Here is an 18,906-nt window from a genome sequence, read left to right as displayed (position 1 = left end):
GTAATTCCATGATCCACAGCATCAAATGCCTTCTATAAGTCAATAGAAGATTGCGTTTTTTTAGTGGCTAAAGTTACGCTTAGATGATATGGCTTTTAATGATAGATTGTCTATGATTGAGGAGAAGTAATCATTAAATAAGTTAGCGATTTGCTTTTTGTCAGTGATAGTCTAGTTACAAACAAGTAAACTTTCTACAGTATTATTATTATTTAGTTTTATATTTATTGTGTTTTTTATTCCAATCCAAGTTTTTTGAGGTCATTAACGTTTTTATTAAGGTATTTAGGGTAATATATTTTTTTTGAGACACAAGTTAGTTTGCTAATTTTGTTTCTGTAGTCTTAGAATTGGTTGAAGAGTTCCAGTTTTACGAGATCCTGTTTACATTCGATGTACTTTATATGAAGTTTATTCTTTATATTTATGAGTTTAATAATGCCAGCAGTTATCCATGATTTTGACGATGTTTTTTTTTTTAATGGTAGCCAGCACAAAAAGTGCATGATAGTCAAGTGTCTTGTTAATCAGTTCCAAAAGTTTTGAGAGAGTATTATTGATGTTTTTCTTGGCTTCTTTGTTTACAGGTTCCCAATCTATTGTTTTGAGATTATTAAGAAATACCCTTTGGGGTGACAGGAATAGTGTCGAAAAATGAACTTCTGAATAGTGTCGAATATATTAAAAAGGCCTACTATTGCAAAAAAAAAAGAATAGTGTCGCAAATAGTAAATTTCAGCAATTGCTTACTTATTTTGCTTATCTTTATAGCATGCGGCTTTCACAGAAAAACAAAAAATAAAGAAATAAAAGATTGCTACCAAACCCTCAGTCGATGTAATGGCACTCCTTTGCGGCAGCAGGCTATAAGATAGTTGGTGTATGTATTGAAGCCCCCGGCAACAGGCTGTTTCAGTATGACATCAGACTTATCTAAACACACATTTATAGTTATTATTTTTCTACTCTTGTTACTATTCATTAAACTCCTTTTGGATAATATTCCTTTTTTTATTTTCGACACTATTGATTAAATTCATTTGCGACATTATTAATTATTCTGTTATTTGACGATCAACAATGCGACAACTTGCAACACTATTCCTTTTTTACATTTTTGACAATCAAAATTTGCGACAATCAAAATTTTGCGACACTATTCCGCTACACCACACTTTGATTAAAGTTTTAAATTGAGCCACAATATGTTTTGTTGTGAATAGATTTATTGGTTTTACTAGGCAAAGGCAAAAATTTAAAAAACATGATCAGCAAGAGATACTGTTAGATTGCCTGATTTACAATTTGAAGGGTAGAAGTTTACAAAAATATTATCAAGGAGTGTTTTAGATTATATAGTGGTTCTTGTTGGTATGGTGAAAAGTGGATAGAACATATAGAGAGTTAAGAAAGGCTGATACCTCATTAGATAGGTAATAGCTTAAGGAGTTGTTTTTAAAGTCGCCAAAAAGAACAATATTTTTATTTTCCAATGATAATTTGTCTAGTAGGGTTTGTAAGTAAATGTCGATAAATTCACATGCAGGGGTGACGATAGATGCATCCAACGATTATATTTTTTCAGATTACAGAATAAAGGTTGACTCTTTTGGTTTGTTTATTTGGAGATCAGTTTTTATCTTGTAGTTTAAACCAAACTTTATATATAAAAAAGTTTCTTTTCTATTAGAGTGTCAGTAGTTTGTTCAAGTAGATAGCCATCTGAGGATAAATCAGTTATTGGTATCTTGTTTTTTTGCAGGCGTGTTTCAGTTATGGAAATAATAATTGGTTTGCTTTTCATGAGAGAAATAAAACATTTAAGGTCATCAATGTAGTACGTTAATGATGATATAGTTCCATCTAAGTATATTTCAGAATCTTTAATAATATTGTTGAATACTGTTGTATCATACAATATTTACAAATCATATTATTACTTTAAAGATCATTAAGGTTTTTGCAGAGGTTTTTAAGGTTTGATGGTGCCATGTATACAGATTTGCATGATAGTTCATTAGCTCTATTTAAAGATAGATTAAATTCATTATCTGTTAGGGATGAGAATGGTTTCTTGACAGTGTTTACCACATAAATTGAACAATAGAAAAAAACGCGCCAATTTTAGGACATTTGAACAGTAGAAGCATGAAACTCAAATTATTTGTGGTGAACTAAAGTAGGAACTTAGGCATAAAAACTAATGAGGGTTAAGTTAAAAAAAAAACATTACACAAAAACTAGCAAATCAGGTTTAAGTCCGTCTAAGTCTATAGATTTACACATTTACTTAACAAGTTAAAAAAAAAGAAGAAAAAAGTTGGGTAAACTTTTGTAGGTTATTGCATGTTTGAGGTGAACGTTCAAGAGCTATCAAGAGAACGATTGCAGTGAACGTTAAGTAAATGTCGCTGTTTGTTGTTTAAACGTTTAAGAACTGAAAATCGTTCACAAAATTTGGATCACGTAACGTTTGCAACTAACGTTACTTGCAAAGTTAATTGGGAAAATTGCTTTACAAATAATGGACGTTATTGGAAATGTCGGAAAAACCATTTATGAGATAATTTTAAAAAAAAGGTATCTGAAAAAAAAAAGATATTTTACCAGCTCAAAATACAAACAATATGACAATAGAAGAAAGACAATAATATTTAAACAAACTACTACCTTTAAAAGTATAATATAATTATAAAAAAGTTTAGTCTATCGATAAGCGGCACCTACAAATAGATAAAAATATATAATTTAGATATTGTTAAAATAAGAAATTTAGATGTGTATATTTTGAAAAGATAATTGATATTTATTTTTAAACAAATCGTTAAGGACTTTATCAACTGTGAGCTGTCAGCAATCTAGAAAAAGATATTTTTTTGCAAATATGTATCCGTTATTTAAGTACAAGCAAACAACAAATAAAATAACATTATCATCGTATGCATAAAACTTCTGTATTGTTTGGCATAAATTTTTGCTTCTTTAAAATGCAAACATTTATTTGGCATAAATGTTGGCATCGCTTTGTCGTTTAATTAAACTTCAAAGAAGTTTAGGCCATAAAAAGTAAATACAAAAAAGGCGAAGCAAAAAATAAGTTTTATACATTGTCTCTGCAATACCATAAAGCTTTTGTATTACTCTGGATACTAACTTGCATTGCCTCTTTTTATAATTGGAACTTAAAGGAAAGGTAGACTATAAAAGTAAATATACATACTAAAAATAAATTACATAGATTATCTCTGCAATCCCGCGAAATATTAGTAAATTCAGTAATCATAGTGGTTTGCATCACCTCAAATTGAATTAAAAAAAAAAAAAAAAGAATGGGTTTGAATATAAACCAAAGAAATAATATACTCACAATATCTGCGTTATATCCCCAACCGTTTTAAATAATATTTTCAAAATAGGACCCCACCTATGGAATAATATTGTTCTGCGGAATTTCAATCAACCAACTTCTCTTTATCTTTTCAAGCTCAATCTAAAAAAAAAGTATTTTTTCACTTGATAATATACACAGATACTTCTAATATTTTGAAAATTGTTATTTAACTTGGATTTTATTACTTTTTTATTTTAATTTTTAGTATAAAAGTTATTTTATGTTTTATAAGGTTCTGACGACAAGATCTTGTGATCTTCTTTCAGATCCTAGCTTATGTTTAATTGTTAGCAGTTTATGTATGTGAGCATCTATAAATTTGTGTATATATGCTTATATTTATATATGTGCTTATATTTATATATGTGAGTGTTTTTATTATTTTAATTATGCTGATATTGGAGTTTTTTTAGTTGTAACACCATATATACGGCATGTAATTAACTGTGACATTTTAATGTAAGCAAAATTAAAAAACAAAACAAAAAATTAAAAAAAGCTTCTTTGTAAATCATTTTCAAATGAAAAACATACCAAAATTTACTATGTATAATATGCTAAAAAGAATGAAGAATAATATAGGACCCAAAAATAAAGTTAGAATTGGTTGCAAATCAAAAAAGATGTCTAAAAATCAGATGTGTCTTAAAAACTGATTGATTAAAAAGGTGGCATCTCCCAGCGTGGTCTCATAAAAAGTTTTTTAGAAAAAATCAAAAAAATCACAAACGTGAAAAATTATTAACAAAAACACGAATATTTGTTATCATAAAAAAAGCTAAAACATCTTAAAGAACACTGGCGCAAAAAGCGGCGGTTTGTTTGAAGTACTGTATATTAGTTTCGATTTTTTTTTTTTTTTTAAAACTGCTATTGACAATAAATCGTACTTTTATTTATTTAGTTTATATATTTCTGATAATGTTAGGCCTTACTTTTCTGACATAAATGTAGCAATAAATGATGTAACGTTAAAAAGAAAAGTCAAACTCGATCCGAAATTTCTCGTTTTGATGGAATTCTTGACGAGAGGAATATACCAACATTACATAGCTCCATTGGGCCACACAGTCAATGAAAATATGAATATTTCAAAATGTCTTGTCAGATTAGAGAAGTTCATTGAAAAATGTTATAAAAACGGCAGTATTATCATCTGGCCTGAGCTTGCTTTCTCATGTTAATTACGTAAAGTATTAGATAAACATCAAAAAATATTGAACATATCCCTAAAATGCATAATTCTTCTTATGCGCCAGAATTATGACAGAATTGCGAAGGTTTAGGTCTGAACTTAGAAAATGTATGTGAAATAAAAACTGAAATATATAGATAAAAAACGGATGAAGTTTTCAATAAAAAAATTGAGTTTAAATATGTGCATCGGCTACCGTCCGCAGCATTTACAAGAATGGACACACTCAGGGCCGTCTCGAAGAGGTCTTCCGAGGGGGGAGGGGTGTTGTGTGTATTTTTTGCCAACTAGAGACACCAAAAGCTAAAAAAAATGGTTCTCAATATTGGCAATTTGCCAACTATGGGTCAAAACTTGCTCAATGTGCCCATTTAAATGATTATATGACAGCTTTGGGGAGTGGAACACCCCTACACCCCCGTTTGGGACAGTCCTGGACACTTTGTCGTCATGGCATGAAAAACTTATCATTTTTTTTCTAATTTTATTATATCGACATTTTTGTTACTATACTTTTTAAATTAATAGCAATTGATCTTTTCATTAAAAAGTTATTAGGCTTTTAATTTTCTCATGATTTTTAGTTAGCACATATTAAAGTCAGAGTTGTTAGCCCTTGGCCTTGCCTTAAGGCCAAAAATTGAGGCCTAGGCCTTGAAACTGTTGGCCTTGGCATTGTTCTTGGCCTTGAAAATCTTGGCCTTGGCCTTGATTGTTTTGGCCTTCGCTTTAAAAATAAATAATATTATTTTATTGACTACGTTGAATTCCGCGAATAACCTTGGTCTATTTTTACAAAATGTAGTTTTCTTGTCACAGCACTTGCTACTTACAGTTTTGTTAAACTTAATTTAAAAAAAAAAAGAAGCATTAAGCAAATAAAGTTGCAAAATCTTATGAAAAAAGAATTACAAAAAATAGAAGTGTCATGTGAGAAAACGAATGTGAAGGTGGAGGAGCTGAATATGACTAGAAAACATCCTGGCGTGTTTATAGAACATTTATAAACGCTGATTAGACAAATGAAAAATGCTATCACGATGTAGAGTTTAATGATGTAATGATTTTATATTTGCTTTCATTATTTGTGTAATTTTGTTTATTTAATGATTCATTCTTTACATATGAATGTTTTTTAGATACATCAATGAGACGAATCTGATGAAAATAAATCTGAAAATGAAAACGATTGTTTACCCAACTATTTTTGCTAATTTTGCTTAACATTATGGTAAAGAACGTCACACAATGACGGCTTCACAATGATAAAATAAAATTAAAAACATATTTATTTTTTATATATATTTTTTTAATAGAAATTTTCTAAACAGTCTTTTTAAAACTAAAGTTTATAGTTGTCAATCAGTTTTTGAATTTCTTTAGTTTCATTTCTTAATTCTATTATTTAATTTCTAAAACAATATTTTGCTAAAATAGCTTCTCGATAAGTTCAGGTTTTCAAAATAGACTGACATTTTGTCTGGTCATGCATTGAATGTATCTTTGATTATCGTCCAACCATGGAATTTATTTGTAACGAATGTGTATAAAATAATATTTATTCTTTTTTTATTAAATGATTTTATTTTTTTATTGGATTAATATAATTATTTTAATGTTAGTATTATTTGTGTATGTGTTTTTCTGTATTTTATACATCCGGAATTAGGGACATGAACACCTAATTCCGGATGATTTTTTTTTTTGAAAGTTTGTTCGCGTAATAATCGCTAGGATTAGTTATTTTTTTAATATAATGATTTATTATTATTATCATTATTATTATTATTATTATTATTATTATTAAATATAATTATTTAAGACAATTTACAACATAATTTTTGTATTTTATCGCGAAATGTAACATTTTCGGTGAGAGCTTTATTTTGCAACAAGGTAAGTCATGCATAAAAAGTTTTTGACGGTGTAGTCGCAATAAGAAAATAATTTTTGTTTGACAAGGATAAAAAAAAATTAGAAACAACAAAAATTAGAGAAAATATCCATAATATATCAAAGTTACGTGGTAAAGGTTACAATAGGGGTGCAATTATGAAAGGTAACTCAGGGTTACAAGCAAGAAATAGACAACGAAACCTCGCTGCTAGATTTTTGCCATATTTGCTATTCTCATAATCTGAGTTTGGCAATCAACAACAGTGTAACCAATCTGGTGAAACAGGAAATTAGGCAATTATCTGAACAGTAGCAAAAAAATTGCATTTTTTTGCTCAGGCATTGAGCAATGCTAATGGAGACGAGTCAAACAAACTTAGCAAAAACATTGAATAGAATTCCCGACGTAACGGTTGTCTTGTACCAGGGCACTTAATGCCTGAGTACGGAACATTATTATGTTCTCTTTATTTTAATGTAAATAAGTGACAGATTCATTTTTAAATGAAAACAATTATGATAACCAAAGTAAAACTATAACTTTGATTAATTATTTTGAGCAGTTTTCAACAGTTATTTGATAATACTACAAATTGAATTACTAGACTATAAATACAGTCTCAAAAATAATGCAAGACCCTTAAGAAGGTATAGAGAAATACGTTAAGAAGCTTTCATCACTTCTAACCCAAATTACGAATCTAAAGAAAATTGGAAGTTTAGTTTAAACAATGCCATTGTCTTATCAGCTTTGTGGAATATTAAACCATCTTTTCCTCCAAAAAGACTCCGTCGTTCAAGAAAGTTCTTTGATGAAATCTAAATAGGTGAGCACATTGAAATAAACAACGTTTCAAAGTTGAGGTGCATTATAAAGTAACGGACAAAAGTGAATAATCATTTACTTATTAGATTTAAATCCATTCAACAATTATTAAAGTGCCTATAACCTACCTATCTCGTAGGGTCATCTGATAAAGATATTCTGAAAGAATCAGAAGTGTTACAATCGAAGTAATTCTCCAACATTCCACCTAGTTTTGGACTTGAATGGCTTTTTCCAATGAAAGACGTGCAACTAAAGATGGTATTTTGAATCAGAATTGCTAAACTAACCCTTTATTTTATTTTTCTACTGGATTATTAGCATCAGAATTGCCAACTAACCATTTCGGTATCTTCAAATTAGACATAAGGAACAAATGAGGATTTTCTGTTTCATATTATATATAACCACTATGATTTAAACATCATTTGATTTTTTTTTTTACTTTTCTTAATTAACTTTAAGAAAAGAGGGGCACACTATTTTTGATTCAAGCGCTAAATATGTTGCTACAGCACTGAACTCTTGTGTTATATTAAAAGCAAGAACTACCTACTAATATCTCTTGCTTTGTAGTGGTTTCTACTTGTTTATTTTCAAGTGAAGCACTTTTTGTTTCCAGATGTTACTTGTTGGTAAAAATGTCGATTTTTTATATACGCGTACTTATTAAAGATAATCCATTTTCATTCTTGACTTTTAATTTCTAAATAATCAAAATCAGATTAACCGTTTATACCAATGGAAACAAACACATATTGACATTCGTGTTTGTCTATAGCTGTTCATAAACGGGTTCCCGGTGGAAGAAAGATGATATCACAAGACGTGTGTAAAACGTCTTAAGCACGTATTATTACGTATTTTATACGTCTTAAACGTGCCTTTTACACAAAGGTAGCAACTAGCTAACTATTTGCTAGCTAGTTAACATCTCATTTCCCACCGGGTTACAGCTTACGTCCGCAAAACAGCGTCAAATTTCCAAATGGTGTATTTGTTTTGTTGGTTAGCAAAGTAGCTGCAGGATTATTTGCTTTATTCCGCAAAGGAAGTTTGTGTCTAAAAAAATTATTTGATTGTGTTAAGCTTTTAAGGCAACCACCAAGTGATATTTGTTGACCCATTTATTCCAAGTTGCATTTTTCAATTAAATAGAATGGAAGCTACTGATGTTCTCCATGCAACAGTAAGAACCACTTGGTTTTTAAACATTTGTCATAAATGTCATCAAATACAATTATAGTTTATAGGAGACGTTTGTCTGTTTTACTTAGATTGTTGACTTATGTAAAACAACGAACAATGTTCTGTATTGTATCTTCAAAATGACTCTGCAAAACGTCGAAATAAATGTTCTCGATAAGGTTGTAGTTGCTTTTGGTCATTGCCAATAGTGCACATCATGAAACACTCTTTGTATAACATGTAATCGAACAGCTTTTAAATGTTTTCCATACTGCAAAATGCGGCAAGAGAGTTGACTTTTACCACTTTTTACGGGGCAACATTTTCTGACTCGGATAAATGTCTTTTACTCGGTTCGAAAAGATCATATTAAATTTCTTGACATTGCTTTTTTTTTAAAGGCATTTTTTTGTATAAGAGCAAGTCATAGCTTTGTTGACAAAATAAACGTTGATATTCATGCATAGAAAAGAAAGTATTAAAAATAAAAGTAAAAAAATTTTTTTTAAATTGTTTTTATCGCACTTTTTTTCAGGTAATCCAATGTCAGCAAAAGAAATTGGTTATTGTACTTGTGGAGATGAGATAAAACTTTACAACAAGCAATCATTTTTCTTTTTCTAGTTTTAATAACTTGAAAATTGTTTGTCTCTACAAAACGCAAGCAAAACGGAATGACTCAAACTAATAATGTCTGTCAAGCAAGTGTCATCTCGAATGAGCTGAAAAAAGCAACTGTCTAATGGAAACGCTTTTGCATTCAAGTTTTTTATCAATTCTAAATCAACTCGTATCATAAATGTCCCGTAATGTGTCATACAAATTCTATTCTGCTGCAGGGTTGTAGATTTCTGTTCAAAATAGTGAGGTTCATTTGTAAAATAATGAATGGTTTTGTTCACGTCAAAACCATCTAGATAGTTGACTGAACAAAGTTTATTCTTAGTAAAATCATTGGCTCGTAATTTTTTATCCTAAGTTATCGATCACTATATTCTTGGTTTATGGAGCCAGTAGAAATGGTTAGATTAAATTGGATTAGTCATCAAGTGGTGAAACGTTTCATTTTTACTTTTCAAAGTCGTTTCTATATTGCGTGAAAAATTGTAAATATTGCGAATAATTGTAAATATAACGAATCTGTGTTGACCATTTCGAGCTGAAATCAACATTTTTCATTGTAATTGTTAACGTGCTCTCAGAAGTCCTTACGATCTTATCACAGAACACTGCGGAAGAGCATTTAGCTAGGAAATACACAGCTCTTTCTTTACCAATGTATTTTATTGGAATAGAGTCGGAGTCAAACCTTGGACCAGTGGATTGACCCGGCGTCGAACCTCGTATTTCTCACCACTGGCTTCAGCATACATCGTTTAAAGTCAAGCGTAATGCTTTAGCAAAACAGGCATTTAGCTTCAGCTAATCTATGCGATACCATCAAGCGTAAATTTTAATTACATTGACAATGACAAAATAACTACACTAAGTATTGCCGAACAATTAGTGCTTCAGTCAAGCGCCTAGCCGAATGTTTGGTATTCAGCATTAGGTAAAATCGCTATTCGTGAAATCTCTGTTTATTACATTTTTAATTATAACAACATTAAAACAACAATAATAATTATAACAATAATAATAGTAACAACAATAATAATAATAATAATAATAATAAATGTTTAAAAGATATTTGTAAAAAAAAGGATGATTCTCAACCTTTAACAAAATTGGTAATATATAGATAAAAGTTAAACGCGACTTTTAATTTCAAATGATAACGATAATATGTTAAAAGCATAAATTCTAAAATCCAAAATGTACTCACGTAAAATTATTTCTAACCACAAATTGGTAATTAAGAAACAAAATCATTAAATGATAAAACTAGTCATAGTCCGTTTAAAATATATCGTAGTGATTATAAACTGTCAATAATATAATACACGTAGACAAGTTATAACTAAAAATCTTTAAGTGAAAACTGGAATTGGGTGAGTTTATATAATTAAATTTTTATACAAATTAAAATCAGTATATATATATATATATATATACTGATTATATATATATATATATACTGATTATATATATATATGTATATATATATATATATATATATATATATATATATATATATATATATATATATATATATATATATATATATATATGTCTATATATATACTGATTATATATATATATATATATATATATATATATATATATATATATATATATATATATATATATATATATATATGTCTATATATATACTGATTGTATATATATATATATATATATATATATATATATATATATATATATATATATATATATATATATATATATATATATATATGTATATATATATATATATATGTATATATATATATATATATATATATATATATATATATATTTATATATATATGTATATATATATGTATATATATATATATATATATATATATATATATATATATATATTTATATATATATGTATATATATATGTATATATATATATATATATATATATATATATATATATATATATATATATATATATATATATATATATAGTATATATATATGTATATATATATGTATATATATATATATATATATATATATATATATATATATATATATATATATATATATATATATATATATATATATATATATATGTAGAGAGAGAGAGGTAGGTTAAAAAAAATTTTAACTGTCAATGAAGTAAAAATTTTGGATTTACAAATATTTAATCAGGTAATCGTTTAAAACTTTATTCTAGTTAACATCTTTGTCCACTTAACCCTTCATTTACGCACGTAAAACTGCGTCATATGACGTAAACTAATGTTATGTGCATACTGGTTGTAATATTTTATTTTATACCTAGTCTTGAAGTTTCCTAATAGACTTTTATAAGCTTTTTTTCATAACGTCACTTAGAACCAACTTGGTTTTCTTATGAAGCAACTTTGGCTAATAACACGAGACTTTTAGTTAAATAAATTTAAACTCTTATTTAAAAAGTTAAGTTTTAAGTTATATAGAATGAAACTCAGTGCTGTAAAAATCAAGTAGTTTTATTTTCATCACACTCTTTCACCATATGCTCCAAATATATAAATATATATATATATATATATATATATATATATATATATATATATATATATATATATATATATATATATATATATATATAACTTTTTAAACTTTATAAATGCGTTAGTCTTAATTTATTATTTAAATGATCAAAAGAAGATAAGTTTTCAAGTTTAAAAACACACGTTCATTTTTTAAGAAAGCAAATGTATTCCATTTGAACTAGAAAATTTCTTATTTATCTAATAATAAAAGTTTTCAAGTTTCAAATTACAAAATTAAAGAAAAAGTGAAAATACTTTGAAAACATAGTAATAAGTTAAAATGTTTTACAGTTGGTGAAATAAAAATATTTGAAATCCATAAAAACTAGTCAATATAATTTAATCCTTAAACAGAACACAATATTCCTTTTCAATACAAATCTATTAGGTGCAAATAGTCCTTAAACAGAACACAATATTCTTTTTTAATACAAATCCATTAGGTGCAAATTACGAGTGCGAATTGAATTCTCATTTAAAACTTTTGTTCTCCATTGTAGGTGATACTTTTCAACTTCGAGGTATGTTTTGTGATAAAACTAGGAAATATTTCTTAACAACTCTTAATAAAAAAAGTTTCTTATTGAAAAGTAAAATGGTACGAAGAATTTCTTATGATTTTGGGGCCTCTAGGGCCTCTAAACCTTGGGGTTTCTAGTTTTAGTTTCTTATAAACAAGTTTCTTATTAAAAAAAAAAGTGTAATGTAAACGTGTAAAGCGTATAAACTGATCACTAGATTATATTTGTTAAACAAAAATGGTTTTTTTTACCTTTTATCGTTTTAATTAAAGTTTCAAAAATATTCAAAAAATTTCAACGCAGAAAATATTATTCAATACTTTATATTGACTAAAAGTTTTTTTTTTAATATATTCTTACTAAGTATAATTAACCAAGATTGCGTGGTGCGCTAATAATTCCTAAATACAAAAGTTCCGTAACAATGAAAAACAACCAATCAGATTAACATCCAAGGTAGCGTTTTGCGCACTTTTAAAGCAATTTAATTCTTAAGTATAATAATTATAGCAGACATTATTTATTAATGTCTGCTATGTATAATTTGTGTTTAAAATTTATATACATCATAAAATACGACACACCTTTAATCTATTTTCAAAGGAAATCACAAATGTAATATGTATCTTATATAATATTTTAGGGTGGTTTCAAAAAATGTTATAGAGCAGTTGTACGTCATTTAGACTTTAATAAGGTTGTATAAATAAAATCTATTCAATTTTATAATCAAGGTCTTGGTTATAAAAAGAATTATTTTCTAAGGTAATTTGAATTGCTTGACCTATGTTTTGAAACAAATTGTTGAAGTTGTAAAATTTTCCAAGGTTATTTTTAATTAATATTGATAAATGTTTTGAATAATTTTTACAGATGTTCGATTTAGTGAACGATTTATAGATCGATGTTATAGATCGAAAGTAAGTCCAGTGAAGTATATAAAAAGCAACTGTTAGTTTCCAGCCGAGTAGACATACATCAGAAAATTTTCAGTTTGAACAAACGGTTTTTAAATGAAAAAAAAAGTTTTATGGTTCTTGCTAGGACAAAGGCTAAAGGTTTTGCTTTGGGCAGGCAGTCTATTTATTCAAGTAAATTAAGTAAAAAGTTTTGTTCACTGCCAAAATAATTTTTTATGACTGCCAACCGTCTTTAATAAGTTAGAAACAGTTTGAAACAGCTAAGATGTTATTTATCGGACCTCACGGATCTTAGACATACCATTGCTCTACCTTAAAAACTACCAACCATTTAATCTATCTGATGTGAAATAAAGGCTTGCACATTTAAAGAGGGATTAGAGGCTGCTCATAAATGAGATGCACGAACATTTGTTTTGGATTTAACAAAATATATAATTTTTCAGTATTTTCTCTTAAACTAGGTTCATTACTTTTATTATTAAATCTCTCTCGTTAAGTTTTTTCAAATTATCATTAGGTATATCCTGTGTGTGTATATATGTATATATATATATATATATATATATATATATATATATATATATATATATATATATATATATATATATATATATATATATATATATATATATATGTATATATATATATATATATATATACATACATATATATATATATATATATACACACACATATATATATATATATATATATATATATATATATATATATATATATATATATATATATATATATATATATATATTTATATATATGTATATATATATATTTATATATACATATATATTTATATGTATATATGTGTGTATGTGCGCGTGTGTGTGTGTGTGTGCGTGTGTGTATTGCTTGTTAATGCTATTATTTTATCTTTATTTTTTGCTAGGTTGTGAAATCTTTTTATATTGGCTTGTCAATAATAGTCAATAGAAATGACCATCGAAGATATAAACGTTATCACATCAGGTGGATTTGCTGAAGCATTAAAACTGTTAGCCCCAGAATTTGAAAAACAATTTCCTTTTAAAGTTAACATTTCATACGGTTCATCCATGGGTGGAGCTCCCGACTCAATTCCAGCTAGACTTAACAGAAATGAAATGTTTGATATTATCATTCTTGCTTCGTCAGCATTAGAGGATTTTATTCAGAATGGTTTGGTTAAAGCAGGAACACGTGCTGACTTGGTAAATTCAGTAATTGGAGCCGTAGTTAAAACTGGCTCTCCAAAGCCTGATATAAAAACAGTGGAAAGTTTTAAACACACTCTACTAAATGCAAATTCAATAGCATGTTCTGCTAGTGCTAGTGGTACATATATACTAACTTATCTTTTTCCTAAACTTGGTATTGCTAATGAAATGAGGGCAAAAACAAAAAAAATATTTAGCGAGAGAGTCGGACATGTTGTTGCTAGAAGTGATGCAGAGATTGGTTTTCAACAAGTCAGCGAATTAATTGCAATTCCTGGTGTTGAGTTCATTGGAGAAATCCCAAGTGAAGTTCAACACTGTACTGTTTTTTCAGCCGGAATTATGAGCAATGCTTCAAACTTTAATGCATCTAAAGATTTTATACGTTTTTTAGCATCTCCTATCGTTGCACATTCAATTAAAAATACTGGTTTAAATCCAATTATACCAACATTGCCTTGGTGAAGACTTTTTTGAATGCAAATTTACTTTGACTTTTTGACTCGCTAAAAAGCGTTGAATATTACTTAATCAATTTTGAATATTTTAAAATTTAAACAGAATTTTTGTTTTAATATAACCACAACGAATATAAAAATCACTTTAAGTGGAAAATTAATAAACTAATTATTTTTTATAAGGTTCCGATCACCTTCATTTCTTACATTAGTATAATTATTCAAAGGGTTGTTATTCATTACTGGAATTTGTTTAGCTCAACAACAAAAATGAGGAGATTTAAATCCATAGTTAATCATTACACTTGCTTACTGTTTATCATAAATAAATTGCAAATAATGTTTAAAAGAATTGAGTTTTACTAAATATTTAGATTGGTAAGATTGCTTAATAGACGCATGTATTTCAGGTATGAACTGCATGACAATAGACATTTCAATTAAAGTCAAGCAGTGTATATTATCTAAGAATACAAAACAATATTTTTTTTTTCTTATTTAAAGAAAAACAGATAAAAGAGGGTTTTTTTACAGGATTTTCAGAAAAGCAAACGAATATTAAAAACAGATAACAACAAAAACGTTATTTACTAGACAGAATGCTGATGTATTTAACAAAATGATGATATATTTAACAATTTCTAATTTTGGTTCTCAATTTTAAATTTTTATTTTGAATCATTTTCTTCAATTACTGAACTTGTATAAAATGCGTATAATACAATAAAAACTAGCTGACACAATGGTTATTTATGCCATACCGTGCAAATCGCAAATTATTATAACTTTGCTGAGCAAATTATGAATCAATAAGATCAATAGGGTTTCTTAACAATTTAATTAATTAAAAGGAGAATTTAGAATACATTAATGAATATTTATAAAGGATTGCATTCTTAACAAAAAATTTTCAAAATTTACGTTTCGTTGACGTCAGCAAAATAGCAAGGTGGCGCGCTGTTTTTATTAATTACTTACTTTGTGTGCTAAAAAATACTTACCTTGTGTTTCCAAAAAAACAACACAGATAACGTTTATATTAATTGAGATATTCCAGTATTCTAAATTACCTGCGGTATTCCAAATATTTCTTTCGAAGCCTTTCCTCTAATCATATTTGATAAAATGATTAAAGTTTGCAAAACTCTTACTTTAGTGTATCGGGCATTGGTAAAATGCGGAATGCAACAATGTGGATATTTTCATCAAGTAAAATTCGGAAATAGTGTTTATTATAATTCACTTTATTCAAGCAATTTAAACATGTCCTAGTATTTCTAAAATATACTTCATTAGTATTTTTTATACATACTAAAGAAAAACTTTGAAATTTTTTTGTTTGTTTGTTCTTTATTAGGGGAGAATTAAAATAACTCGAATACTACGCATCGCGTGACAAAATATATAATGAATGAAAGTTAGCAAACTAGAAAGTTAAAAAACAACCGTAATAAAAGGTTGTTGGACAGCAGTCAAGTAACATGCACAGGCAATTTTTCTACTTGGGATCAAACAAGTTAAAAATTAAATTGCTACTTTCCTATTAAATGCCTTTCAATTCTCAACTTTTTCATTCACCTGCCATCACTTAAGTGTTGATATAATACCAATTTATTGGACTTTTGATTACAATTAACTGTTTTTTGCTTAATCTTACTGTTTTCTTTTAAACCTTTAACTTGTCTTGTAGGAGTAAGTTGAGCGGCTTTGAAAAAAAAAAAAAACTAAACAATCGAGCACAAAAAAATAATTTTGAGAAGAAAGAATTCGGCAGTACATTATATATATAATGTACTGCCAAATTCAAAAAACTGGGTGAAAATTTATTGTGGTATTCACATATAAATAGTATTGAAATAACACTCTCAAAAAATATTGCAATGATGTTCAAGGCTAAATCTTTTATAAATGTAGCATCCCTGAAAAAATTGTATTTTGCTTTTATTCACAGTTATTTGTCTTACTGTAATATTATTTGGGCTAGTACTGGCTATACAAAACTTGAGAAAATCTACAACAAATAAAAACATCCTTGCAGAATAGTGTTTGGAGCCTACAGAAATACTCCTTGCGAATCGCTTTTTACACCAAGCGTTATTGTTATAAAACTTTAGGGGACAATACAATTTTTGTTATAAAACAAAAATTGTATTGTCCCCTAAAATTTTTCAAACTTATTTTAATAAAATTAATGATAAATATTCAACTAAGTTTTCAGATTACTACTTTGTTCTTCTCAAGTATAATTTAAAATTAACCTCCTATTCAATTAAATACCGCGGACCTTATCTGCGGAAAAAATTTCCAGAGATTGTCAACAAAAACAAGACTGCATTAGAGCAATTTAAAAATGAATCAAAACGATTATTACTGTTCAAGGAATTTACAACAAATTTAATTATATATATTTGAAATTTAAGTGATAATTTTAAAATTCATCTTCTGATTATGTTAGTTATAAAACTTTATATTACTATTTTTTTATTCAAAGGTTTTTGTTTAAATGATTCTTAAACATTTTAGCGGTTGTTAGCATATCAACACTTCTTAATCATTTGCAATTTTAAATTTCTTATTTTTCTTAGTTATTTTCTGTTTTAATTCTGATTTATGCTTTTATATTTGTTTGTATGTTACGGTTATGTAGAATTTTTTTTTTTTATATATGGGCCTTCTTCTTGCTCCAGTCATTAATTTTGATATTTGTAAACATTCTTTAACGGCGAAATAAATTACACAAATATATATATATATATATATATATATATATATATATATATATATATATATATATATATATATATATATATATATATGTATATATATATATATATATATATATATTAAAACTTGTGACTTTTAAATTGGGCTTTGAAGTTCAAGATAATTATATTAAGTAATATTTTTACAATTTATCACAGTTTCTTACTATTAAATTTTTTTCTCTACTCTTACTTACGTCAGTAAAATAAAATAAATTGTAGACACGCTTACAGTGAGCAACAGTTTTATTGATGATTTATCCAAGTTGCATATCAAGCATATTCATTTATTTGTTGATTGCTCAGGTTTCCCCACACAGTTGCTCAACTTACCCCGGTGGAGCAGATTGAACGATTCGGTAAACTTAAATCGGAATCTTTTCAAAAAAATCAATGGATATACTTTTTTCTTACCAGGTTTTTAGCCAGTTAGATTATCTTACCGATAGTGAAAACGTTATGTAAATCTTAAGCACCGTTTATGAGATCTCTTACATTTAGTAAAACTTTTATAACTAGCTTGGCTCAAACCAACATTATAAAAACAGCATTTGTTGTAAAATTCTCCATACTATTGAAAATTCTCCATACTTTTAAATTAGATAAATATCTGTTTTCGGTATGTTTTTCAACCGAAATTTCGGTTTTTATTGAATTTATAAAAAGTACCGAAACCGATATTTCAGTATCGGTTCAAATTAAAATTTCTGCCAAAACCCATACCGAAACAGGTTTCGGTCGATCACTAATTTATAATAAATATCAACTCTATCTAATTATCTACAGTATTTGCAAGAAATATCTGTTTTATTTAATTATCTACAGTATTTGCAAGAAATATGTGGTTTATCCAATTATCTACAGTAGGGATTGCACTTTTACTTATTTTGATGTAAAAACGCGAATTACTTTTAAGAGTAAATTGCTTTACATAACTCATATAAAAATATATAACTTACTTACATTTAAAAGTAATTCGTTTTTTTTACATCGATTATATAACGTGTAAAACTTAATTGCTTAAGTTAAGTTTTTTAAATGAGTAGGGAAGAGTGGTCTAAAACGGGCCCTTTAGGTGAGATGGGCCCCTATCAAATCTCTTGTTTAGACAATAACTATTATAAATTTAACTGTAGAATATTGTGCAACAGACTTTAAACATCTAAGAAAATCATCCAAAAAAATAGTTTTTTTTCATTGGCATTTTTTGACAAAAAGTATTTCAAGTGAAATATTATACTTCTACCACTCATATTTAATATACTTTTCGTGAGAAATGGCAGTCATCAATTATTTCTTGCTAGAGTATGGCGTTTTGAAAATTATTGTATATTTTTTAAAATGTAGCGATATTATTACACACAAAAAAATAAAACTAT

General features: G+C 27.1%; 1 protein-coding gene across 1 annotated transcript in view; it reads left to right on the top strand.

Moving 5' to 3' along the window:
• LOC136085812 (aconitate isomerase-like) overlaps positions 1 to 14,930 on the top strand; it is a 31,454-nt gene extending 16,524 nt beyond the window's left edge. The window contains exon 2 of the mRNA XM_065807348.1: positions 14,001 to 14,930. Coding sequence (XP_065663420.1) covers positions 14,047 to 14,772 — 726 coding nt within the window. The 5' untranslated portion in view covers positions 14,001 to 14,046 and the 3' untranslated portion in view covers positions 14,773 to 14,930. The remainder of the gene's footprint in view (positions 1 to 14,000) is intronic.
• Positions 14,931 to 18,906: the final 3,976 nt, after the last annotated feature.

Source organism: Hydra vulgaris, chromosome 10, assembly GCF_038396675.1.
Source record: "Hydra vulgaris chromosome 10, alternate assembly HydraT2T_AEP".
NCBI lineage: Eukaryota > Metazoa > Cnidaria > Hydrozoa > Anthoathecata > Hydridae > Hydra > Hydra vulgaris.
The sequence above is the reverse complement of the archived record's forward strand: the minus strand, read 5'-3'. Positions and strand labels throughout refer to the sequence as shown.